Here is a 20,712-nt window from a genome sequence, read left to right as displayed (position 1 = left end):
CAAAAAGTGGCTCAGATTCAGCTAACTGTAGCTCTCCTGGGAGGACTTGGTAAAACTTAAAAATATGTATGATGTTTAATACACAGGGGTTAACAAGGCTGCTGCCTGAGTAAAGATTTGCCTTGAGCTACTTTCTAGCCCTAGTGATGGGCTGTCCTGACCATTCCCACACCCCTCTGTGACCACTCCCACACACCCACGAGAGCAGGGGCGGGAAAGGCATAATGCTGTGGGTGCAAAGAGTCAGGGTCTCTGGCCCCATGAGAATGGACCCACTGGCCTCAAACTCATGAGCACTGTGCTCAGTTCCAGAGCCAGCCAGGCAACCAAAGATGACTAGATTTTCTGCGTGGCACACATAGTAACTGCCTCAGATATGCCGGAGCAATGGTCTCCCCCCCAGCAAACTAAATGGTAGAAGCCTGATGGAAGACACGAAACTGATGTTGTACTTGACCTACCGGTAGTGTCTGTGGACATCCCCGTGACAGGGACATCATGGCATTTGGGCACCAGGAACCGTGGCCTAGCTGGGTATGCCCAGTACATGAGCTTTCCCGTTGTGCTCAAACAAAGACCTGCGGCTGTCACAGCAGCCTGGAGCTGGTGGGACATGGGCTGTTATCAACATTTTGAGTTGTAGGGGAACTGGGGTCCACACAGGTTAAGTGAATCACTCTAGGTCACAGAGCATATACAACCGCCAAGCCAGAATTAGAAATGTCCTCTGCTTCCTGTCTAGTAACTTCGCCCCTGACTGCCAATGTTATACATTGTTTTCCTGCCTGCGTCACAAGCTCCAGTCCTCTGTTTCCTCATCTACAGAAGAGAAGAATCACGACTAGCGCATGCTGCCAGGCATGCTACCTAAAAGAGTCTCTGAGGAACCAAGGGTTAAATGTCCCAGAAGTACAGATGCCTCCCAACTGTAATACACCCATGTCTTTTCCTGCCTAGATGCTCTCAAAAGAACAAAGACACCATATCCCTCAGGACCATGTTCTTTATGGAAGAACCCTCACTCTTGCCTTAATGAGAGACCAGGGAGAGCAAGAGGTAACCCAGCTCTTCTGCTTCCTCTTACCACTTTGGAAGAGGAAACCTTGTCTTGCTGAGTCTCCTCGTCTGGCTGGAGGAGGGCTGGTTGCAAGAATCAAGGCTGCAAGAATCCTGCCAGCTACCCTGACTATGTATGGAACAGTAAGTGGTAAAAGCATTACAACAGGCCAGCAGGATCTGCGTCCCGTCCCAACTCCTCACTGGCTATGTGCGACCCTATGCAAGTTCTCTTATGCTTTAAGGCTGGTTTTGTCATCACTAAAAATGGGGGTGACATCCCTGCCCAGCCGGCTTCCCACAATTGCCATGGAGCCACCAGTAAGACCAGTAAGATTATTTCTGGGAAAAGGACCACCCCTTCTCTCCCTCCCCCCACCCTGCCCCCCCGCCGCCAGAGAAAGAGCTGATTCCAAGACCGGTGCTGGGAAAATTCAGGGTGAGTCTAGAACATCGCATTGTGTGAAAAGGCAAGAAGATGTGTAAGAATGGAAGAGGCCGCTGCAAAGCACAGCAGAACCAGCTTGAAGGTCAAATGTGGGACAAGGTGAGCACCATACAGAGCAATGAAAGGATAGTGTATTACCCACTAAACCAACGAAGTCCATGAAGCAACACTGAGAGTACAAGAAATAGAGAGGAAGGGCAGAAGGAAAGTTAAGTTCATTACTGAAGAGTGCCAACTGATAAATGTAACAGAAATGACAGAAATAGAAAAATCACTCTTTTATAACCACTACAGTTATAACGGATTCAGGGAAGGTCATCAAGTGATGCCAAAGCCATCGGGTGAAGACTGTGACTCAGGAGGTACAGAAGTCCATTAGACACCACCTTAACCAAATGACCAAACGGAATCACCAATGGCAGGATGAATCCACATCAGGCGCCTCCTGGCGTGATACCAGGCAAGGCCTCAATGCCACTTAGGCAATCCCCCTACCAAAATGTTTAACTCGAATCCAAGCCTGAGACCAGCCCAGGCTGAAGGACATTCTGCAACACAGCTGGCCTGCACTCTTCAAAAATGTCCATATCACGAAAACTGGGGAACGGTTTCAGCTTCAATAGGACGAAAGAAACCCAACAACCAAAGGAAATGTGTGATCTTGAAATGGATCCTGGGTCAGGAAAGACAACCAGACAAAATTATAGAGGAGGTTTTGGGGACAATTAAGGAAATTTCCACATGGACTGTGTAAGAGCCAAAAATCAAGGTACAAACGTGTGCACACATGCATGTTCACGTACACACACAAGGTGGGGGGGAGAAAAGGGAAAGGGGCCAAAATGTTAACAACCGGGACACCTAGGTGAAAATGTTCATTGTTACTACTCTTACGAGTCTTCCGGGGGTTTGAAAAGTTCCAAAATAACAGGTCCTGGGCAAGTGTCAGAACAGCCACTCTGTGAGCACAGCGTAGCCCTTCCTAGGTGGACCCGGGCACACTCACCTGTCAGATACTCCAGGACGGCAGCCATGTACACGGGTGCCCCCACTCCAATCCTGTACTTGGGGTGGCCTTTCTTGATGTACCGCAGCATCCGCCCCACGGGGAAGATGACTCCCGCCTTGGCGGACCGGGAGGTCTTGGTAGATTTCTTCTTCCCACCCCGGCTCGACATGGCGGCGGCCCTGGAGGTGAGTCAGTAAACACACTGTGGAGGCAAGAGGCACAGCCGTCAGGATCATGGGGGCAGTGCACCCCTCTTCCCCACACTCTCCGGCCCCTACAAGAAAGGCCACTCCTCGCGGCCACTGAGTCCTCCGGGCCCAGTTCGTGCACTTGGTTGGCGCACTCTGGCCCCTAAGAAGAGATTGGCTATACTTTTCACATTTTATACCACGACATCAATTTTATCGGCCACTTACATTTAAACGTTACTCTGACAATGAGTGCTCTTAAGTGCCCTGCCTTTATGCCACGTGGTATAAAAGAAAATGGGATTTCTTGGCTACGTCCAATATGCTTGTTTAATAATTGCATTTTCATACACTTGAGACCGGGGCTGATAAATTTGCTGAAGTCTTCGTGGAAAAAAAGCAAACGATGTCACCTTCCCCTGGAATAAAGACGTAAAGCCGGACACCTAGGTCGCCTGATGGAAGCACCATCTCTACCTCGTGACCCTTTCCCCGTGAGGGGCAATGGCAGCTCACAGGAGTTCAGCAGATAGTCAGGCTGCAATCGCAGGCCCTCAGAACATGCCCAGTCCACTAGCTGGGCCTGTCCTTAGAGAAGAGGGAGAAGGGCTTTTCTTACCCTGATCCTCCTCCCAATCCACATCCAAAACGCCACGCAGTCCAGAGGATGCCCCCTTTTCAACACCTCACGGAGGGTCCTCTCCTCTGCACCCCAACGGTGACTGGATCCAGGTCATCTCTAACCAAATGATCGCAAATATGTCCTGAAGAGATCTCCCCACTACTCGCCCTACTCTCCAATCCACTGGCCCTCTGAGGGTGGTGCATACGAATCCGAGTACTCGACGGCCCCGGTGTTAAAGCTTTCTCTGGCTGCCACAGTTCCTAAGGTCAAATCAAGATCCTGGGCCTGTCATGCAATGCCCTAGAAATCTAGGCCTGGCACATCCATCCAGCTTCACCCCATACCTCCTGGGGTCCAAACTCGGACATGGGGCTGGGGTGGGGGTCACACACAGTTCCCTTCAAGTGCCCTCCCCTGCAGTGGCTGTGCCCTTTCGCCAAGACCTCCTCTATTCCTCACACTTGCTTCCTGCTCTCTGCCATCCCTACCCTGAGCGCTCGGGTACAGCTCCTCCATCCACTGGGTTCCCTTGCACTTCACACCATGGCAGTGATGTGCATACAGCCCCGGCTTTCAGAGAGCTGCCCCTGGCTGGGCCCCTAGCACAGTACCACTGAGGTCTGCATGTTTGCTAAGAGCACTCAAGGTCTCAGATGTTTGCTAAAAGCATTCCAGTCATTCATGCATCCACTTTAGGAATGATGCTGGAAAATGGAGACAGTAGTACACAAGGCAGATGAGGTCGCTGTCCTCCCAGAGTTGGTGGGGAAGAAGGGAAGAGAGAGAAAGAGGAAATAACCCTACAGTCATTTAAATGATCATCATGAAAGGCAGTGAGGGTGCTGGGAGAGGAGCTGTGAACAGGCCTCTCAGCCTGTTCTCTGGCACGAGGCAAGCATGTCTTAGAGGACATTTATGCTCAATCATTTAACCAAATGGGCAGGTCTCCCATCTACTGGTAAACTGAGATCAGTCTGCGTGCTGTGTGGGTGCCTCCAGCTCCAACAGGCCAGGCCTCTATGCCAGTGGAGGCGACAGAGTTAGGAGTCCTTGTTACTCTGATGCCCAACCCTGTATTCGGAACATGCTTGTGGTTCATACCTAACATTAGTGTGACCCCTAAGATACCTCAAGTCATGTGCCTGACAGCCATGGCCAAAACAACAGAGAGCAGAGTGGGGGCACTCTGACAGAATGAAGGTGGCTCAAGCCCCAGCTCTGAATAGATGTTTGGAGGGTTGAGGCAGGGGGAGGGGCACTAAAGACGACTATGATAATACCTTGTATTTCTCATCAAGGGGTACCAAGTGTTAATGGATCACTGAGTGCTAAAAATAGGGTCTGCGCTTCTCTGAAACAATGAGATGGCTCCATTTCTTGCTGTGATGAGCTCCATATTGAGACATTCCCTGCAAACAGGTGCACATGCTCACTCTGAGCAGGAAATGGTATATGTACACGTGTGCATGTGTGTGTTCGCAGGGAAAGCTGCCGCTGGGTTTCTTAGCAGTCGTTTGCTTTACCACAAATGTGTTTCACAGACCAACCCAATGCCTCTGGACCCAGAGTTTTCAGATCTGAACATTTCCCCTCTTTCAGCAGGAGAGGCCTGCAGTCAGTGATGATGAATGCAGCTCAGTCCCATTCTTACTGGAGCACAGGCTTCAGCCCTATCTCCAGGCAGACCTGTCTGGGTAGGTTTGGGGCTGCCTCTGTGGGAATCAGTAACGTCCTGCCCCAGGGAAGAGCCACTAGCATTCAGAGACCTGATGGGCCCTAGACATGCTCATTCTTTAAAAGTGATGCTCCGGGGCGCCTGGGTGGCGCAGTCGGTTAAGCGTCCGACTTCAGCCAGGTCACGATCTCGCGGTCCGTGAGTTCGAGCCCCGCGTCAGGCTCTGGGCTGATGGCTCGGAGCCTGGAGCCTGTTTCCGATTCTGTGTCTCCCTCTCTCTCTGCCCCTCCCCCGTTCATGCTCTGTCTCTGTCTGTCCCAAAAATAAATAAACGTTGAAAAAAAAAATTTTTTTTAAAGTGATGCTCCTGGTGCCTTCCTTCCACTCCAGCCAAGAGTCTTGACGTGGACATGGACAGGACGGTGACTCCCAGGTCTCTAGTCCAGTGCACACCTGGCTACAGAGCCCCAGAGCTCTGTTCTGACTGCCTGTGGCTAGGACCCACTTGAAGGTGCCATGGGCACCTTGAATCCCTTCCTGTTCCAAATCCTGTGGAATTTTCAGCTCCAGCAGTGACAACCTTGTGCATGAAGCCCCTAAGTGGGAGTCAACATGCGCCCATTCTCTCTGCCCACTTTCCCAGCACCCAGCCATTAGCCAAGCTCTGTTGAACCCACCTTGTAACTGCCGAAGCCTCTTCCCTCCTCTTCAGCCTCCCTGCCTCGGTTCAGCTCTCTCTACTCCTCATCTACCCTCCCCAGCACTAGTCTCTCTCCGTGGATGCCAGGGGATCTCTGCTCCCTTGCTGGTTCCTCACCACCCTGAGCCAGCCACAAACAGCATCCTTCAACTACTTCCTCAGCATCGCTTCCTGCCACCCCTCCCCCTGGGGGCGATGCTCCAGGCCACCACTGGTTTCCTGCCCTCGGATGCAGTGTCCAGAATGTCTTTACACAGGCTGTCTCTCCTGCCTGTGACACCCTCTGTCCTTGTGCCAATCTGCTGCACTGGCACTCGTGAGATCCCTGTCCTCGGACCCAGCCGTGGACTGGAATTGCTCACTGCTTCACGTTCCCAGAGAACATATCCTGGCACATATCTGTGTGCCTGCCTGCCCAGCTCAGCTGAACCACAAGCTGCTTGATGCCAGGCACTGTGGTCAGCTCATCCCTAAATCCCGGGGTCCCAGGCAAGGCCTTAAACGTCATGGATCCTCAAGGGGTATTATGCTGAGAGGAAACCATCTTCACATCTAGTTTTTAGTCAGGCTCCTGATAAAGCAGCCCCGTCTTCACCCCTCCCCTGGCGGCAGTCCTGCAGCTCCTGCTCCTCACCCTTCCCCACATTCTTCCTGCACTTTTTTTATTTTAGAGAGAGTGTGTGCACATGCAAGTGAGCAGGGAAGAGGGGCAGAGGGAGAGAGAGAATCTTACGCAGGCTCCACGCTCAGCACGAAGCCCACGTGGGGCTCAGTCCCACGACCCTGGGATCGTGACCCGAGCTGAAATCAAGTCGAGTCGGAAGCTCAACCGAATGAGCCACCCAGGTGCCCCTTTTTTATTCCCTGCACTTCTAACTAGGTCCCCAATGTGCAGCCACAGCTTGGAAAGACATCTGAGTCAGCCATGCAGCTTCATGACATCCAGTCATGTGTATGGACTTTAAAAACATCTTGGAGAAAATCACCTTGTGACTGGGCAGTCTCCAGATGAACCTGTGAATGTGCCGGCTCCATACTACTCTTCAGGGGTCTATGGAGATGTGGGCACCCACGTTGGGGACAGAGCGGCCGTGAGGGAAGTGGCTGTTGAGCACTAGGCTGTGTAACTCAAATTCCAAAGTCAGACTGACCTCATTCAAGTTGTGGCTCTGCCACTTACAACCCATGCATCCTCGGGCACGTGATATGATGTTACCCTCTGAGCTTATTTTATCATCAGTCAAGCGGGGATGAAGGTAGAATCGACTTCAAACATTTGGTGGGAAAACTGAACAAAACATGCATATACGGGGCCTGCCAAGAACTCACTGAGTGGGTGCTCAGGTAAGTCAATAAAAACAACAACGAACAAAGGCCGCCTCCTCGAAAACCAATGTTGGGTATTTGAACTGGCAAGGACAGGACCAGTTGCTGTAACAAACAAGCCCCCATAGCTTATTTCTCTCTCGTGGAAAGTCCAAAGTAGGTTTCCATGATTGGTCGGTGCTTCTCCACATGATTCAGGGACCCAGACACCGCCCCCCATCCTTCAATGCACAATTCCCAATGTCACCACAGAAGGAAAGAGGTCGTGGATGCTAACACATGGAGGCCTTCGGGGGCCACACCCAGAGGCGGAGCATACCACTACTGACCATGATTCATCGACTAGAACTTGGTCACATGGCCACACGTGATTGCAAAAGAGGTTGAGAAACGCCCTTTTGCTATTTGCTCAGAAAACAGCCAGTCTCTGTCCTATAACAAACCAACTTGAAAGCTGACCCTAAAGCCAGGGTGGGAGCAACCAGCCAAAGCCTGTTGGGCCCTGTTTGACCCATGCCGTGCATCCAGCCTCTTCCGAGAGATGGACAGTCCTACGTCACAGAAAAAAGTGGCTTCTTGCACACTCGGCTTCTCTTCAAGGCATGGACATTGCTCAGGAAAGAAACAGCTGTACTATCTTGTCAGATTGACAAAGCGATGTCCTTCCTTCCCAGGCTAATCATCCAGGAGAGCCCCCCCTTCAATAAACCAGAAGTCCTCACCCCTAGGGAGGACCCCAAGTGCTTTGAAGACAGTGACACGGCCTCAGGCAACCTCACTACACATGAGCATAGCTGCTTTTTTGACTGTTATCGGGCCAGGAAATGAAGACTCTGTGGTTGATCCCAAAGGGATCTCTGTGGTCTTTACCTCTGCAACTCCTCCAACTATAAATCAATCACAGTAGACATGACCCTTGCTTGCAGAAACCCAAGGCTTACCCAGAGACAAGCTAGGCTTGAGTGATAGGCAGGTCTCTGACCACCGGCTCCTCAACAACTGAGCTGTGACCGGGGCACCTGATCTGTCCTCTTGGCACAGGACTAGCGAGAGGCCTGGCTGTGAGGATCCCAAGAGTAAGATGGACACAAGAATGACAAGCCCTCTACTACCACAAGGGCCACAGAGGAAAAAGGGTCAAAGGGCTGTCCTACCTACTACCACACTGTTGCACTCTTCCCCAACAGGGCACCGTAACAGGCTCCACACTGCCCTGTAAACCACTTTCGTCACTTCGGCACATACCACCCTCTCAGTCGATAGCACTCTCTCCAGCCCTGTGTCTGTTCCTGCTGTGGCGGTGCCTTGTGCCCGCCAGTCACAGTCTAGTTTGGGCCAGCCCTATGCCCAGACTCCAGCCTTGCGCACAAGGCCCCACTGACCTCCCGCCCATCTCTCCCTATTTCCAGCAACGAGGGCTCCACCAGGCCGAACGGCTCCCGGAGTCCTTAGTGGACATTCCTGCGTGTGCCCGGGCCCAGCTACAAATCCCTCGTGACGTTCCTCACCCTGACACCATTCTTTAATATGTTCAATTGCTTTTCTCAATCTTATATAAAGTGCTCTGCAAATGCAGTTCCCAGCCCTTTCTTCCAACTGGATTGCTACTCAACATCCAATTTATATAAATATCCTGAAGCCAACCTCCCCAACCTTAGCAGCTGCTATACTGTATCATCACTGCCAATTTCCTTGTCTGTCTTGGTGGGACGTACCAGTCTGCTCCCCAGTGTACCTCTAGGAACCCACTGCCCTGCCTGGTACCTGGTAGGCCCTCAAATGCTGGCTGGATGGTGACTAATTAGTTGGATGCATTTACAGTTCTCTGGACAAAGATGAGGACAGCATTTCCAAAGGCCACAGGACTCAGAAATGTGGCAAGTGGGACAGCAGTCAGGGACCTTCATTGAAACCATTCACGGACACATACCTGGCCGATCCCTGTGGGAGCTCAGACAGTTCAGGGAGCTTGTGGGGCCATCTTAGAGATTCCCAGGGAGGAAAGACCACAACGGCCCTGACAGCTGAGGTGGGAGCCCCACAGAGGCCTTCCCACTCCCTAATAATTCTGTGGCTCCAGCCACCTCTCCTCTTGCCAGGCAACTAGCTCAGGAAGAGACTGGAGGGAAATACTTCCCTTTCTCACACCTGTAAGTGACTGACCTCCACTAAGGCTACAGCACAGAAAACTCTTAATCAGGGCACTTAGAAAACCACCTGAACTGGAGATTGTGAGGTCCTCTGTTACCTAAGCAATGAATTTGTGCATATTGATACCGAATGAAATGTTGACCAGAATTGCTGCGGAGCTGGCAGTCACACGGCCCCCATCCCAAGCACCCGAGGACAGGGAACCTGAGCGATCAGCGCTTACAGTTGCTGTCACCGAGGGAGGACTGCACCATCCACTCCCTGCAGCTGGATGAATGCCCACGTGTCCACATGCATTTGTCAGCTTCCCATCAAGTCCAATCATGACAGCAAACCTGAGACACTTAATTCTGAAGCACAGGACACTAATCCTGTTTACAGCATTCTCTTCCATTTACTCCTACCATACCAGATGATTAACAGTGTCACTGCTGTCAGGTCTCCAGAGGCAGGAGGATCTACTACACAAGTATCGCTCACAGAGCTGGGGTTCAGAAACAGCGTTCTGATTGGCCGAGAACAGAGACTTGTTCTGGTGCTCGAGCCAATCAGGGAAAACCTCTCTCTCCATTCATAAAACACTAGATCATAAAGGGAGCCGGAGGATTAAAGAACTTACAGTCCACCCTCAGTGAACCAAGGGATTACAAACAAGGAGAAAAGGACAAATTGAGATAATAAATAAATCCTAAATGGCACTTTTTGTTCCAGCACACGTGTCTTCCTCGTGTGTTAGGTTTTTAGTGGTGGGGAACAAACAGAAACCCGAACCAAGTGTTATTCAGGAAAGAGTTTACAAGAGGCTAGGGGAGTCAGCACGACATTTCAATAGCAAAGCCCTGTCTTCCTGCCTCACAAGGAAACTTTAATTCACACTCCTCTCTCTTTTAAAAGTTGTGCCAAACATTAAGATAATAATTTCAGTGGAAGGTTATCAAAGGAAAACTTTAAATGTGAGCTTCAATAGGGCAGGACCCTGGCTGGCTGGGCTTGCCATCCAGAAGCCATTCAGTATTTGTGGAATACATGAAGCATTCACAATAACAATAAAAAACATCTGGCCATGATTCTTTCCTGCTCAGAACCTTCAACGGCTTCTTCTAGCTTCACCTGAGTTCCCTCCACGATCCAGCCATCCTGAGCCTCTGGCAGTTCCCCCATATGACCTCTATTCTCACTGTTCTAAGACTCGACACATGGGGTTCCCCAGGCCTCAAACACTTGTCTCCATCTGCCCTCCGTTGCCCAGCCAACTCCAACTTGGTCTTTCTGTACAGTAAGGGCTTGCTTCCGCTTATGTCACCTTTCTGGGGGTTACTATGGGAGCTCCTGTGGCCTTCTGCACCAAACTCACAATAGCCCCTTGCCTGTCTTCTCCTTGTGTCAGTTTCCCAAGGACAAGGACTGAGCACTTCTTGATCATGCTTTTGCCCCAGTGCCTGACTCACAGTTGATTCTCAGGAAATATTTATTGAAAGACTTTAAGACACCAGTCAAGAAAACAAGCTCTACAACTCTTTGGAACCCATCTGGGCTCCCTCGTAAGAGCTGGGGCGGGACCTAATGTACTTCTAAAACTGTACAACGTGGGGAGGACTCACAGGATAGGTGCGGGGTCCCTCTCGTCCCTGCTCCTTCCCATCATATGTGCCAAGAACGGGGCTCTGAAAAACCCAACACAAATCCAAAGGCACAAACCAAAAACTAGAAGCTGCTGCAATTCTGATCAATACCACACATAGGCTCTTATTGGACTTCATCAGCTTGGACTTTGCACTTTTGTTTATTTAAATAAATCTCCTTTAAATGACTGGGGGCAGCATTAGCTCTGAAGGTATTGGAGGCAAATCCCAGAAAACATGTACTCCAAGCCTTCCTGTGGGGAAGGGATGAGGACTCTTGGAGTTCTGTTGTCACCAGGACCAGAGGAAATGGCAGAATGAGATGTACCACTCCCTGTGTCTGGGCCCTTTGGTATAGACCATGGTAGTGACTTAGGACAATGCATTAGACTGTCATATGTGATGTTCCAGACTACTCTTCATTCTAAAGGACCTACCTACCTCAAATAATTTTCACTTAAACCCTTCCCACCTCCCCAATGCCTTTAGGGATCAGCATTAACAATGGTGACAGGTTAAAACGAAATACAAGAATGAAGAGATTTCCCACCCTCCACCTAAAACTATAGGGGGCAAGAATTTAAAGACTGAGTGTTTTTGGTTTGTTTTGTTAAGAAAAAAAAAAAAAAAGGTTTATGGGACACCTGGGTGGTGCAGTCAGTTGAGCATCCTACTTTGGCTCAGGTAATGATCTCACGGTTCATGAGTTCAAGCCCCACATCAGGCTCTGTGCTGGCAGCTTAGAGACTGGAGCCTGCTTCGGATTCTGTGTCTCCCTCTCTCTCTCCCCCTCCCCAACTCACACTCTCTCTCTCAAAAATAAATAAACATTTAAAAAAACTTTTAAAAAAGGAAAAAAATATAAGGTTTAAAAGCATATTTATCTTCATTGGAGAGCCTCTTGTGCAAGACACAGATGCGGCTACCCAACTTCAGCTAGTTGTTGTACGATGGGTATTAATTCCAGTCGCAGGCAGGGAGTGGCCATTTCAGAGCCGGTAACCCCCCCTGAAGGCACTAAAGGCGCCCCTGCAATAGGCGGATTCCACCAAACTTACAACTAGAGTCTCCCATTCAAACCTAAAGCTGCTTGAAATTCCCCTAGTCTGTGGGGCAGGAAGCCTTGGAACAAAGCACCTTGCCCACTCTTTAACGGTAAAACCTCAAACCACAAAGGTGGAAGAAAAAGAGAAGCTAGCAGGAGTGCCCCTCTTAATTGTCTATTTTTATATGCTGTTTATTGGGTCGTTAAAATCTTACAAGGATTTCACGGTAATTGTAATTGTTGAATTCCAGGTTTGTCTTAGCTGATTGTACGGACATTTCTCACTTTCAAACTCAGCAATATTTTTCCTAATATCTTGTCTAAAAGAACCTTCCAGTCTGCCGACCAGATCCTTGAGTGATCCGTGGTCCCTGCAGGAGTGGAGGCGGGGCGCGCCACCCCGCACACCTGTTGTCAGGTGACACCGCCTGCAGCATCCAGCGCACTCACCTCTCCACTCCACCCCACCCCCAGCGAGTCCCTTCCCTCCCGGCCTTCTCCACCGGGAAGCCTACAGCCTTCTGGAGTTACCTTAAAAAGGAAAGAAAGAAAGAAAAAAAGAAAGGAAGAAAACACAAAAACCTCCCAACCACAAAGCAAACAAAAGGCCGATCAGAAGATGAGCGAGGGCAGCGGGGGTTCCCGCGTCCCCTCTCCAGCCAGTCCCTGGACAACCCCCTCCCCGGCCCTGCCTGGCTCCAATCCCACAACTATCCCCCAGCCGCCAACCCTCCCCTCCCCGCAGAGAGCGAGCCAGACGCCTGCACCACGGCCACCTGGCTCTCGGGCCCGACTTATTGTGCTGGGGCCGGCAACTCGCGGGCCCGCGGGGCCCTCACCAAGTACAACTCCGAGCACCGCAGCTCCCGGTCGCCCAGGCCCACGCTGGCCGGCCAGCGCCGCGGGGCCTCCCCGGGCCTCTAGCTTAGCCCGCCCGCCCGCCCCGGGAAGGGTCGCCGGGGGAGGGGCCAGCACTGTCGCCTTCCCACAAAAGCGCCCAGGCGCGGGCAGGAGGACGCGGTTTGGAGAGAAGTTGGCTTCCGGGTTCGCTGTTTGAACAAAACCAAAGAGAATCCCGCGCGGCCGGGCGGGGAGGGCCTGGGAGGGCGCCGTGCGCGCGCGAGGCCCCGCGTGGGCCACGCCGAGCGCGGCGACCCGAGCCCGGCCGAGCGCCGCCCGTGCGCGCCAGGCCCGGCCGCTCCCAGGCCCCCGCGGCCGGAAGCGCGCGGTGGCCGGACCCGGCGGCGGGGACCGGGCGCGGGGCGAGGGGGCCCGCGCGGCACTTACGGGGCGGCTCGGCGGCGGCGGCGGCGGCGGCAGCAGCTAGGTGTCCGGCCCGTGCCCTCTCGGCCGCTCGCGCCTTTTCTCTCCGCGCTCGTCGCTGGCCCGCCCGCCCGCCTCCTCGCTTCCCGCCCGCGCGCCGCGCGCTCGCCCCCTCCGCCCGGCTCCGCTGCCGAGTGAACTGGAACCAGTTGCCGCGGCCCCGGGATTCCCACAATGCACAGCGCGCCGCTCGTCACATCCCATGCCGTCCCCGCGCGTCCGGCCACCCCTCCCGCGCCACCCGGGCGCCCCGGCCTTGACCCCAGCCCCGCGGCTGCGCGCGCCGCGGCCTCCGCGCTCCGCCGCCGGGACGTCTGTCCGTCTATCCGTCTGTCCGTCTGTCCGCGGGCCGCCCCAAGGCCCTGCCCGCGGGCACCCCGCCCCGAGGCTGGGCGCCCGACACAGGGCGGGCCCCGCGAGCCGGGGCGCGCCCTGAGCTAAGTCCTCAGAAGGGGTCTGGTCCCTCGCAAAGGCGCTTCTCTGGCGCGCGTCGCAGCCCGTGGGTCTCGAGCGACACTTTTTGAGTGCCTACTGTGTGTGCCTGGCATGGAGCACGGGAATGTAGCTGACTCAGCCCTAAAAGCCTTCTCGTTAAGCCAGGGAGGGGGAGGCACAATTGCTGTTACCAGCAAGCACTTTTCCCTCCACCACCAATGCAAACCTCCCGCGCACCTGAGAACGTTCGCCGTGTTTCCGTTGGAGCCCCCATCAAACTCTTTCCTGCCCCACGACCAGCCACTGCACATCATGCTCACCTGGGGTTCTTTATAGTGACCCCCGGAAGTCTGGACCTGCTTTGTGCATGGGAGCGGTTAGCTACTTTGATTCAGCCAACGTTCACTATTGGACTCAAACTGGGATTTACAACATCAGAAGTGATTATCACACACACTTTTTTTTTCAAACTGCAGACAAGCAGAAAGAAAAGGAACCACTGAAAAGCCCATGTGTATATTCCTAAATTGGTTCCTTGCTCTAGAGCGTTAGTGCCCCATCCAGGTTGCCTAAATAGGGACCTTCTCTCTGCATCCTTCCCTCTCCGGGCCAAACTGTGAAGGGGGAAGCCACCTCAGCACCCAGGTGTGGACCAAATTTAAATAACAATACACGCCCAGCAGAAGTTTCCTGTGCTCTTGCTGGAGGTGATGGGAAGAGATTATGGAATTAACCCCAAACCGCTCCTCCCAACTCTCAGGCCGCCCCTATAGCGGCGGTGGTGACCTCCTCCCCTCACTATGCTGCTTTCACACTTCAAAAGTTTGCAAAGCAGTGTCCAATACAGGCCATTCATGCATTCATTAATCCGGTTAACTACTGCGGTCATACTTTGTGCCATGCTCCAATCTGGGTGATGGAGATGAAGCAGTGAACGAACAGGCAAAAATCCCAGCGTTGGAGTTTGAACCCCATAGGGAAATAGGCCATAGGAAAAAGGAGAACCAGTCTCCTTAACAGGAGAGAACCTCTGAAAGGAAGACCAAACCTGTCGGGGGGAGACTCGTAAAGCCTGTTGGTGCCCTGGCAGCAGACAGATGTGAAGCTGCTTCTTCGACAGGTCCTCAGTGATGGCCAAGGCCAGACACAGAGGATGACTGTCCGATAGATCCCAATCTGCAACCTTAGGAGGCCAAGAAGTAACTCATTCACCGCCACCCCAGTATTGGCTCTGACTCAGTGAAGATCACATATACCCTATAATTTCACCCTCATGACAGGCAGGCTAGTTCTGTACGTTTCTACTTCCATTTTACAGATGAGGACGCTATAGTTCCAGGAAGCCAAGAAATCTGCCTGAGATCACACAGAGTTTCAAACCCTGGTTTGTCCAGGACCTGAGTTTTCATGATTCAGGCCTGAAGGGAGCCCTTCTGGAGGTTCGGTTTTCTCTATGTGCACAGTCCAGTCTTCCATGTCCCCCAATGCAGAGTGGGTCTTTTTGTTCCCACCCAGTCCCACACCACCATCCATGGGTTAGAGTCTGTACCCTTCCAGAGGTGATCTTAGTGCCACCCCACCCCCAACCCCCCTCTCCAGCACACTGTTCTCATAGAACTCACTAGGAGTATCGTCCCCCAGAGCTGTTCAGGCAGAGGCCCTGTGTCCATCTCTCTTTAGAAGGCTCCACCTTTTCTCTCCTTTGTCTCTCCTCCTTATTTTGTATGCCTTTGGTGACCTGTCCCCTCACCTACTCTGGCTCAGGGAGGTTCACAAGCTGTTTCCCCTCCACTTGCAAAATAAAATGCATGTTCACTGTGTGGAACTTGGAAAATAAAATTGCACCAAATATAAAGATCACTCTTAGTACACCACTAGGAGAGAACCACTATTCCTCTTTCAGCTTTTGTATCCATATCTACTTAATATTAAATATATTTGGGTTTCTACTGCATTTAGTGCTTGTCACCTGCTTTTTTAAAAATATGTTTCAACATTTATTTATTTTTGAGAGAGAGTGTGAGTGGGGGAGGGGCACAGAGAGAGGGAGACACAGAATCTGAAACAGGTTCCAGGCTCTGAGCTGTCAGCCCAGAGCCCGACGCGGGGCTTGAACCCACAAACCATGAGATCATGACCTGAGCTGAAGTCAGACGCCCAACCGACTGAGCCACCCAGGCGCCCCTGTCACCTGCCTTTTAAGCTTAATGGACCTTTATGAACATTTTACCAGGCCATTATTCTAACACAGCAGTTCTCAAACTATTTGGATTCAAAAACCTTTGTCCTCTTAAAAATTAACGAAGAGGGGCGCCTGGGTGGCGCAGTCGGTTAAGCGTCCGACTTCAGCCAGCTCATGATCTCGCGGTCCGTGAGTTCGAGCCCCGCGTCAGGCTCTGGGCTGATGGCTCAGAGCCTGGAGCCTGTTTCCGATTCTGTGTCTCCCTCTCTCTCTGCCCCTCGCCCGTTCATGCTCTGTCTCTCTCTGTCCCAAAAATAAATAAAAAACGTTGAAAAAAAAAATTAAAAAAAAAAAAATTAACGAAGATTCCAAAGTACTTTTGGTTATGCAGGTTATATCTATCAAGATTTGCTCTATTATAAATTAAAACAAAAATTTTCAATTTTTATTAATATATTCACTTTAAAATGTATAATATATATAAATAATGTATTTGTATGAAAAACAGTCTCTAAACAAAAAAATGCAAAAAGAAAAGTGGCATTGTTTTTGCCATTGTGCACATTTCTTTTTTTTTTATTTTTTTTTATTTTTGGGACAGAGACAGACAGAGCATGAACGGGGGAGGGGCAGAGAGAGAGGGAGACACAGAATCGGAAACAGGCTCCAGGCTCCGAGCCATCAGCCCAGAGCCTGACGCGGGGCTCGAACTCACGGACCGCGAGATCGTGACCTGGCTGAAGTCGGACGCTTAACCGACTGCGCCACCCAGGCGCCCCTGTGCACATTTCTTTAACGTCTGACTTAATCGACGATAGCTAGATTCTGATGTTGTTTTATTTGAAGTATATAAAGAAAATCCCATCACACACAGAAAATTATTTCTATGTATATAAATCCTCTATTAAAATGGAGAATTTTAATAGCCTGCTTAGATTATTTTGCCTGTTCTTCTTTAATATTATACCAAAATTCAAGAAGTAGTAGTTTCACAAAGGTTCATTGCGATGTAGAATCTGAAACTGATTAATAAATTTTGTGAACTAACACAAAAGTTCATGAATCTGTCTTGTATCTTGAATGGATCTTTTAGCCATGCATGATTTGGTAAAATCATACACTGGTCATTTGGAAAATGTTTTTTTTTTTTTTCAAATGAGTCATATAGATCTTCCAGTCTTCCAAATACAAACACCTTTCATTGTACAGTATCAGAAAATCACATTTTTTAGTATCAGCATTGATATCATCAAAAGATTTTTAAGTATTGGTAAGTTGTAAAGCTTATGGCAGCAAAATACAAGTGTCCCAAAACTGTATTAAAAAAAATTTTTTTTTTAGTGTTTATTTTTGAGACAGAGAGAGACAGAGCACAAGTGGGGGAGGAGAAGAGAGAGAGAGGGAGACACAGAATCTGAAGCAGGCTCCAGGCTCTGAGCTGTCAGCACAGAGCCTGACCCAGTCTCAAACTCACAAACCATGAAATGATGACCTGAGCGAAGTCAGATGCTTAACTGACTGAGCCACCCAGGCGCCCCCAAAACTGTAATTTTTGCTTGAAAGTTCAAATTTATCTTTGGCAACATAATTTTGGTTATTTTCCTTGAAGTGACAGGTTCGTTTCCTGCATTTTCAAGAAACTGTTTATCACATACACAGGACTGCATTATGACTTCTGCAGGCCTTAGGCATTTTCCCTTCATGGGTCCCTTCCTCCATTAAAACAAAAACAAAACCCAAAAAACCCTGCATTGTTATAAAGACAAATATATTTATATTAGATATTAAAATTGTGCCTTACAGAGAAATCAGCCCTGCACATTCCAGGTCTAAACAACCATAGTTTGTCAGTCACTCGGCCAACTTCTCCATTGCTGAGGCTCACAAGACTTTATGGGCCCACAGAAACATTTTCTTTTAAAATCAGAAAAAGAAGGGGCGCCTGGGTGGCTCAGTCGGTTAAGCGCCCAACTTCGGCTCAGGTCAGCATCTTACAGTTTGTGGGTTCAAGCCCTGCATTGGGCTCTGTGCTAATAGCTTGGACCCTGGAGCCTGCTTCGGATTCTGTGTCTCCCTCTCTCTCTGCCCCTCCCCTGCTTGTGCTCCGTCTCTCTGTCTCTCAAAAATAAATAAACGTTAAAAAGAAATGAAAAAATCAGAAAGAGAAAATGAAAGTTAATTCTTTTAGATAGAAGAAAATATCTTAATAAAAAATATTAAAATATTTGTCTTTCTACCATTGCAATCATAAAATATAATTTTTGTATCTTTTTATGGAGAAAAGGGTCCACAGAGGCAAAAATGCTCAGGGCCCGTGACAGTACTAATGAAGTCCTGCAGTACTGTTTCAAGAACAAATGGTGTTTATTGTAAAAAACAGCTAGGTTAGCGTGCAACTCAATCACACAAAGGTTGTTCCTCAAGGCGACCGTCTTTGTGATATGGTGAAGTGCTTTCTCCATGCTTCTCATGTGGTCACATAGAATGTTTAGAAATGTATCCTAAAGGATCAAGATTCAATAAAATTAATACTTTTTATTGCTTAGTCACGGACATTCCTAAGTGAAACTTTTTTTTTTCCTGCAAGTGTTTGGCAAAGAAGAAAATGAATATCAGTGCAGGGTGGTGTCCTTGCTGATGTGTACTAAGTCACCAGCAGTATTACTCACTTCTGTGTTTGCATCCTTGGTGCAAAGATGAAGACAGTGAAATGTCTCAATAATGTCTTAGTTTTGTCATAAGAAGTTCTGACTCGTGGACTCCTGGAAAGGGTCTCAGGGACCTTCAGGGCTCTGCAGACCCCATTTTGTGAACCACTGTCCCAAACATCCTGGGGCTGTACCATCATACTTTGTTTCCTTCATGTTATTCTTTTTTCTTTTAGATTGTTTCCAACTCTATTACAAAGACACAATGAATACCCTAAGAGATACATCTTTGTGCACATCCCATTGCTGATCAAAGAGCCACTGCATGAAGCTTTAACACAGGGAGCCAAATGGCCCTACAGAGAAGGCAGGACAGCGTGCCTTGGTGGGCAGCCTGAACATTCCTGCATTCCCCAGCACCTCTCTGCCCCACGCTGCGTGTTCTCCAAGACCTGTGATGATCTGAGGGTCTGTTTAGTCGGGTGTCACCTCTTTCCCAACGTCCCTTTACCTTGATCTTGATTGTGGAAGGGCAGCGAGTGGGTGTCCAGTTAATTCCTAAGCTTTTGATCAATACAAACCACACCGAGAAGAATGTGTGTGCACTTGAGGGAGTGGGGGGAATCCCAGGAAACAAAGCCTCTGGTACACATCTCCCCCTCCCCCACCCTCTGCCCCCACAAGCAGACAGATGTGTTCTTTTCCACGGAACAGGTGCATTTGTCATCTCTACTGGCTGGGGACTTTCTTCCTTACTTGATTACTTCAGAGATTACTTTTTCTTTGATCTGCAATTGGCGGCAACATCTGACACTTTCCCTTGATTTCAACAACCCATACCCCATCTCATCTTTGTTAAGCAGTTAATGCCCTTCTCCAAGAGGAGCACACGTACATATTCACCCTTAGTAGGGTGTAACAAGGGGCTGAGGAAAACCATCCTAGGATGGGTGTGGGAAGGAAGAGGGGCTGTATTACCTCTTTCCAGGCAACTCTAAATTTAAATATCTTTTCCCTAGCGAAGTTAGTGCTGGATTGAAAAATATAGTGTGAAGGATTTAGACTACCTGTAGAGCAGTGGTCTTCAAAGTGTGGTCCACGGACCATGGTGGGGTGCCTGAGCAACTTTAATGGGGTCTGTGCATCAAAAGTACTTTCATAATAATGTTAAGGCCTTACTTGCCTCTTTCACTATGTTGACATTTGCACTGATGATAGAGAAACACGGGTGGGTAGACCGTTGGTGCCACAGTATGAATCAAGGCAGTGGTTTCAAACTGCTAGCAGTCATGGGATTCTTCACACACACACACACACACACACACACACACACACACACACACACACACACAGCTAGTTACAAATTTAAAATGTCCTTAATGAAACAGATTTAAAAATTTTTGTATCTGCCACCATGACTTAACAGCTTCCCAATACTTAAAATTTTTCTGGGACACCTGGGTGGCTCAGTCGGTTGAGTGTCCAACTTGTGATTTTGGCTCAGGTCATGATCTCACGGTCATAAGATCGAGCCCCAAGTTGAGCCCTGAATTGGGCTGAGCTATGTGTGGAGGCTGCTTAAGATTCTTTTTCTCCCTCTCCCTCTCCCTCTGCCTCCCTCCTGCTTGCACTCTGTCTGTCTCTCTCTCTCTCTCAAAAAAAAAAAAAAACTATAAAAAAAAACATTCTGATGAGACTGGTGATGGTATTAACAGACATTTAAAAAAATTTTTTTTGATGTTGTATAATAAAATCTGTCAACATTTGGAAAGATCTTATATATCTTAGTGATTTATGACAGTACAAGCTAGTGAACTAGTATTTTCCAAACGAGTAATGTATGATGCTACAGCATCATGAGTAGGTTTAAAAAATCCAAAGTGCAAGATAAAGCAATGGATTTAATATCTCAGAGTATGAAGAGCTCAGTGATATGTTTTAATAATCCACATAATGCTAAGAAGGTATTTTATGAAACTACCACTTGTCAAGTTTGGGTGTAGAATCAGAGAACAATATCTACAATTATTTGAAAAATTATTATAATATTCCTCCCTTGACTACATAAAAATCAAAATAAAACTTTGGCATGGAAAATAATCCAACATAAAAAAGTCAAAAGACAACTGACAAACTGGAAGAAAATACTGGAAAAATATAACACAGATAAAAAGGATTTTCCTGGTCTTAAATCTGCTTAGGCTGTTGTAAGAAAATACCATAGACTGAGTGGCTTAAAAAAAAAAAAAAGAATTTTCTCCGGGTGCCTGGGTGGCTCA

General features: G+C 49.4%; 1 protein-coding gene across 4 annotated transcripts in view; it reads right to left on the bottom strand.

Annotated features, from left to right (window-relative positions):
• The window catches only part of MACROH2A1 (macroH2A.1 histone), an 80,045-nt gene extending 66,729 nt beyond the window's left edge, over nucleotides 1-13,316 (bottom strand). For 2 of the 4 annotated variants that reach the window (XM_086703631.1, XM_086703650.1), the window contains exons 1-2: nucleotides 13,133-13,315; nucleotides 2,511-2,715 (exon numbers count right to left, since the gene is read on the bottom strand). In XM_086703631.1, coding sequence (XP_086559757.1) covers nucleotides 2,511-2,682 — 172 coding nt within the window. In that variant the 5' untranslated portion in view covers nucleotides 2,683-2,715; nucleotides 13,133-13,315. Of the gene's footprint in view, nucleotides 1-2,510; nucleotides 2,716-13,132 lie in introns of all 4 variants that reach the window. The other 2 variants (XM_086703642.1, XM_086703635.1) reach the window with 2 other exon arrangements.
• Between the last annotated feature and the right edge of the window lie 7,396 nt (nucleotides 13,317-20,712).

This window comes from Puma concolor, chromosome A1 (assembly GCF_028749965.1).
Source record: "Puma concolor isolate L17-30 chromosome A1, mPumCon1.1.hap2, whole genome shotgun sequence".
NCBI classification, from domain to species: domain Eukaryota; kingdom Metazoa; phylum Chordata; class Mammalia; order Carnivora; family Felidae; genus Puma; species Puma concolor.
Note: the sequence above shows the minus strand (reverse complement) of the source record. Positions and strands in the feature narration are given on the sequence as shown.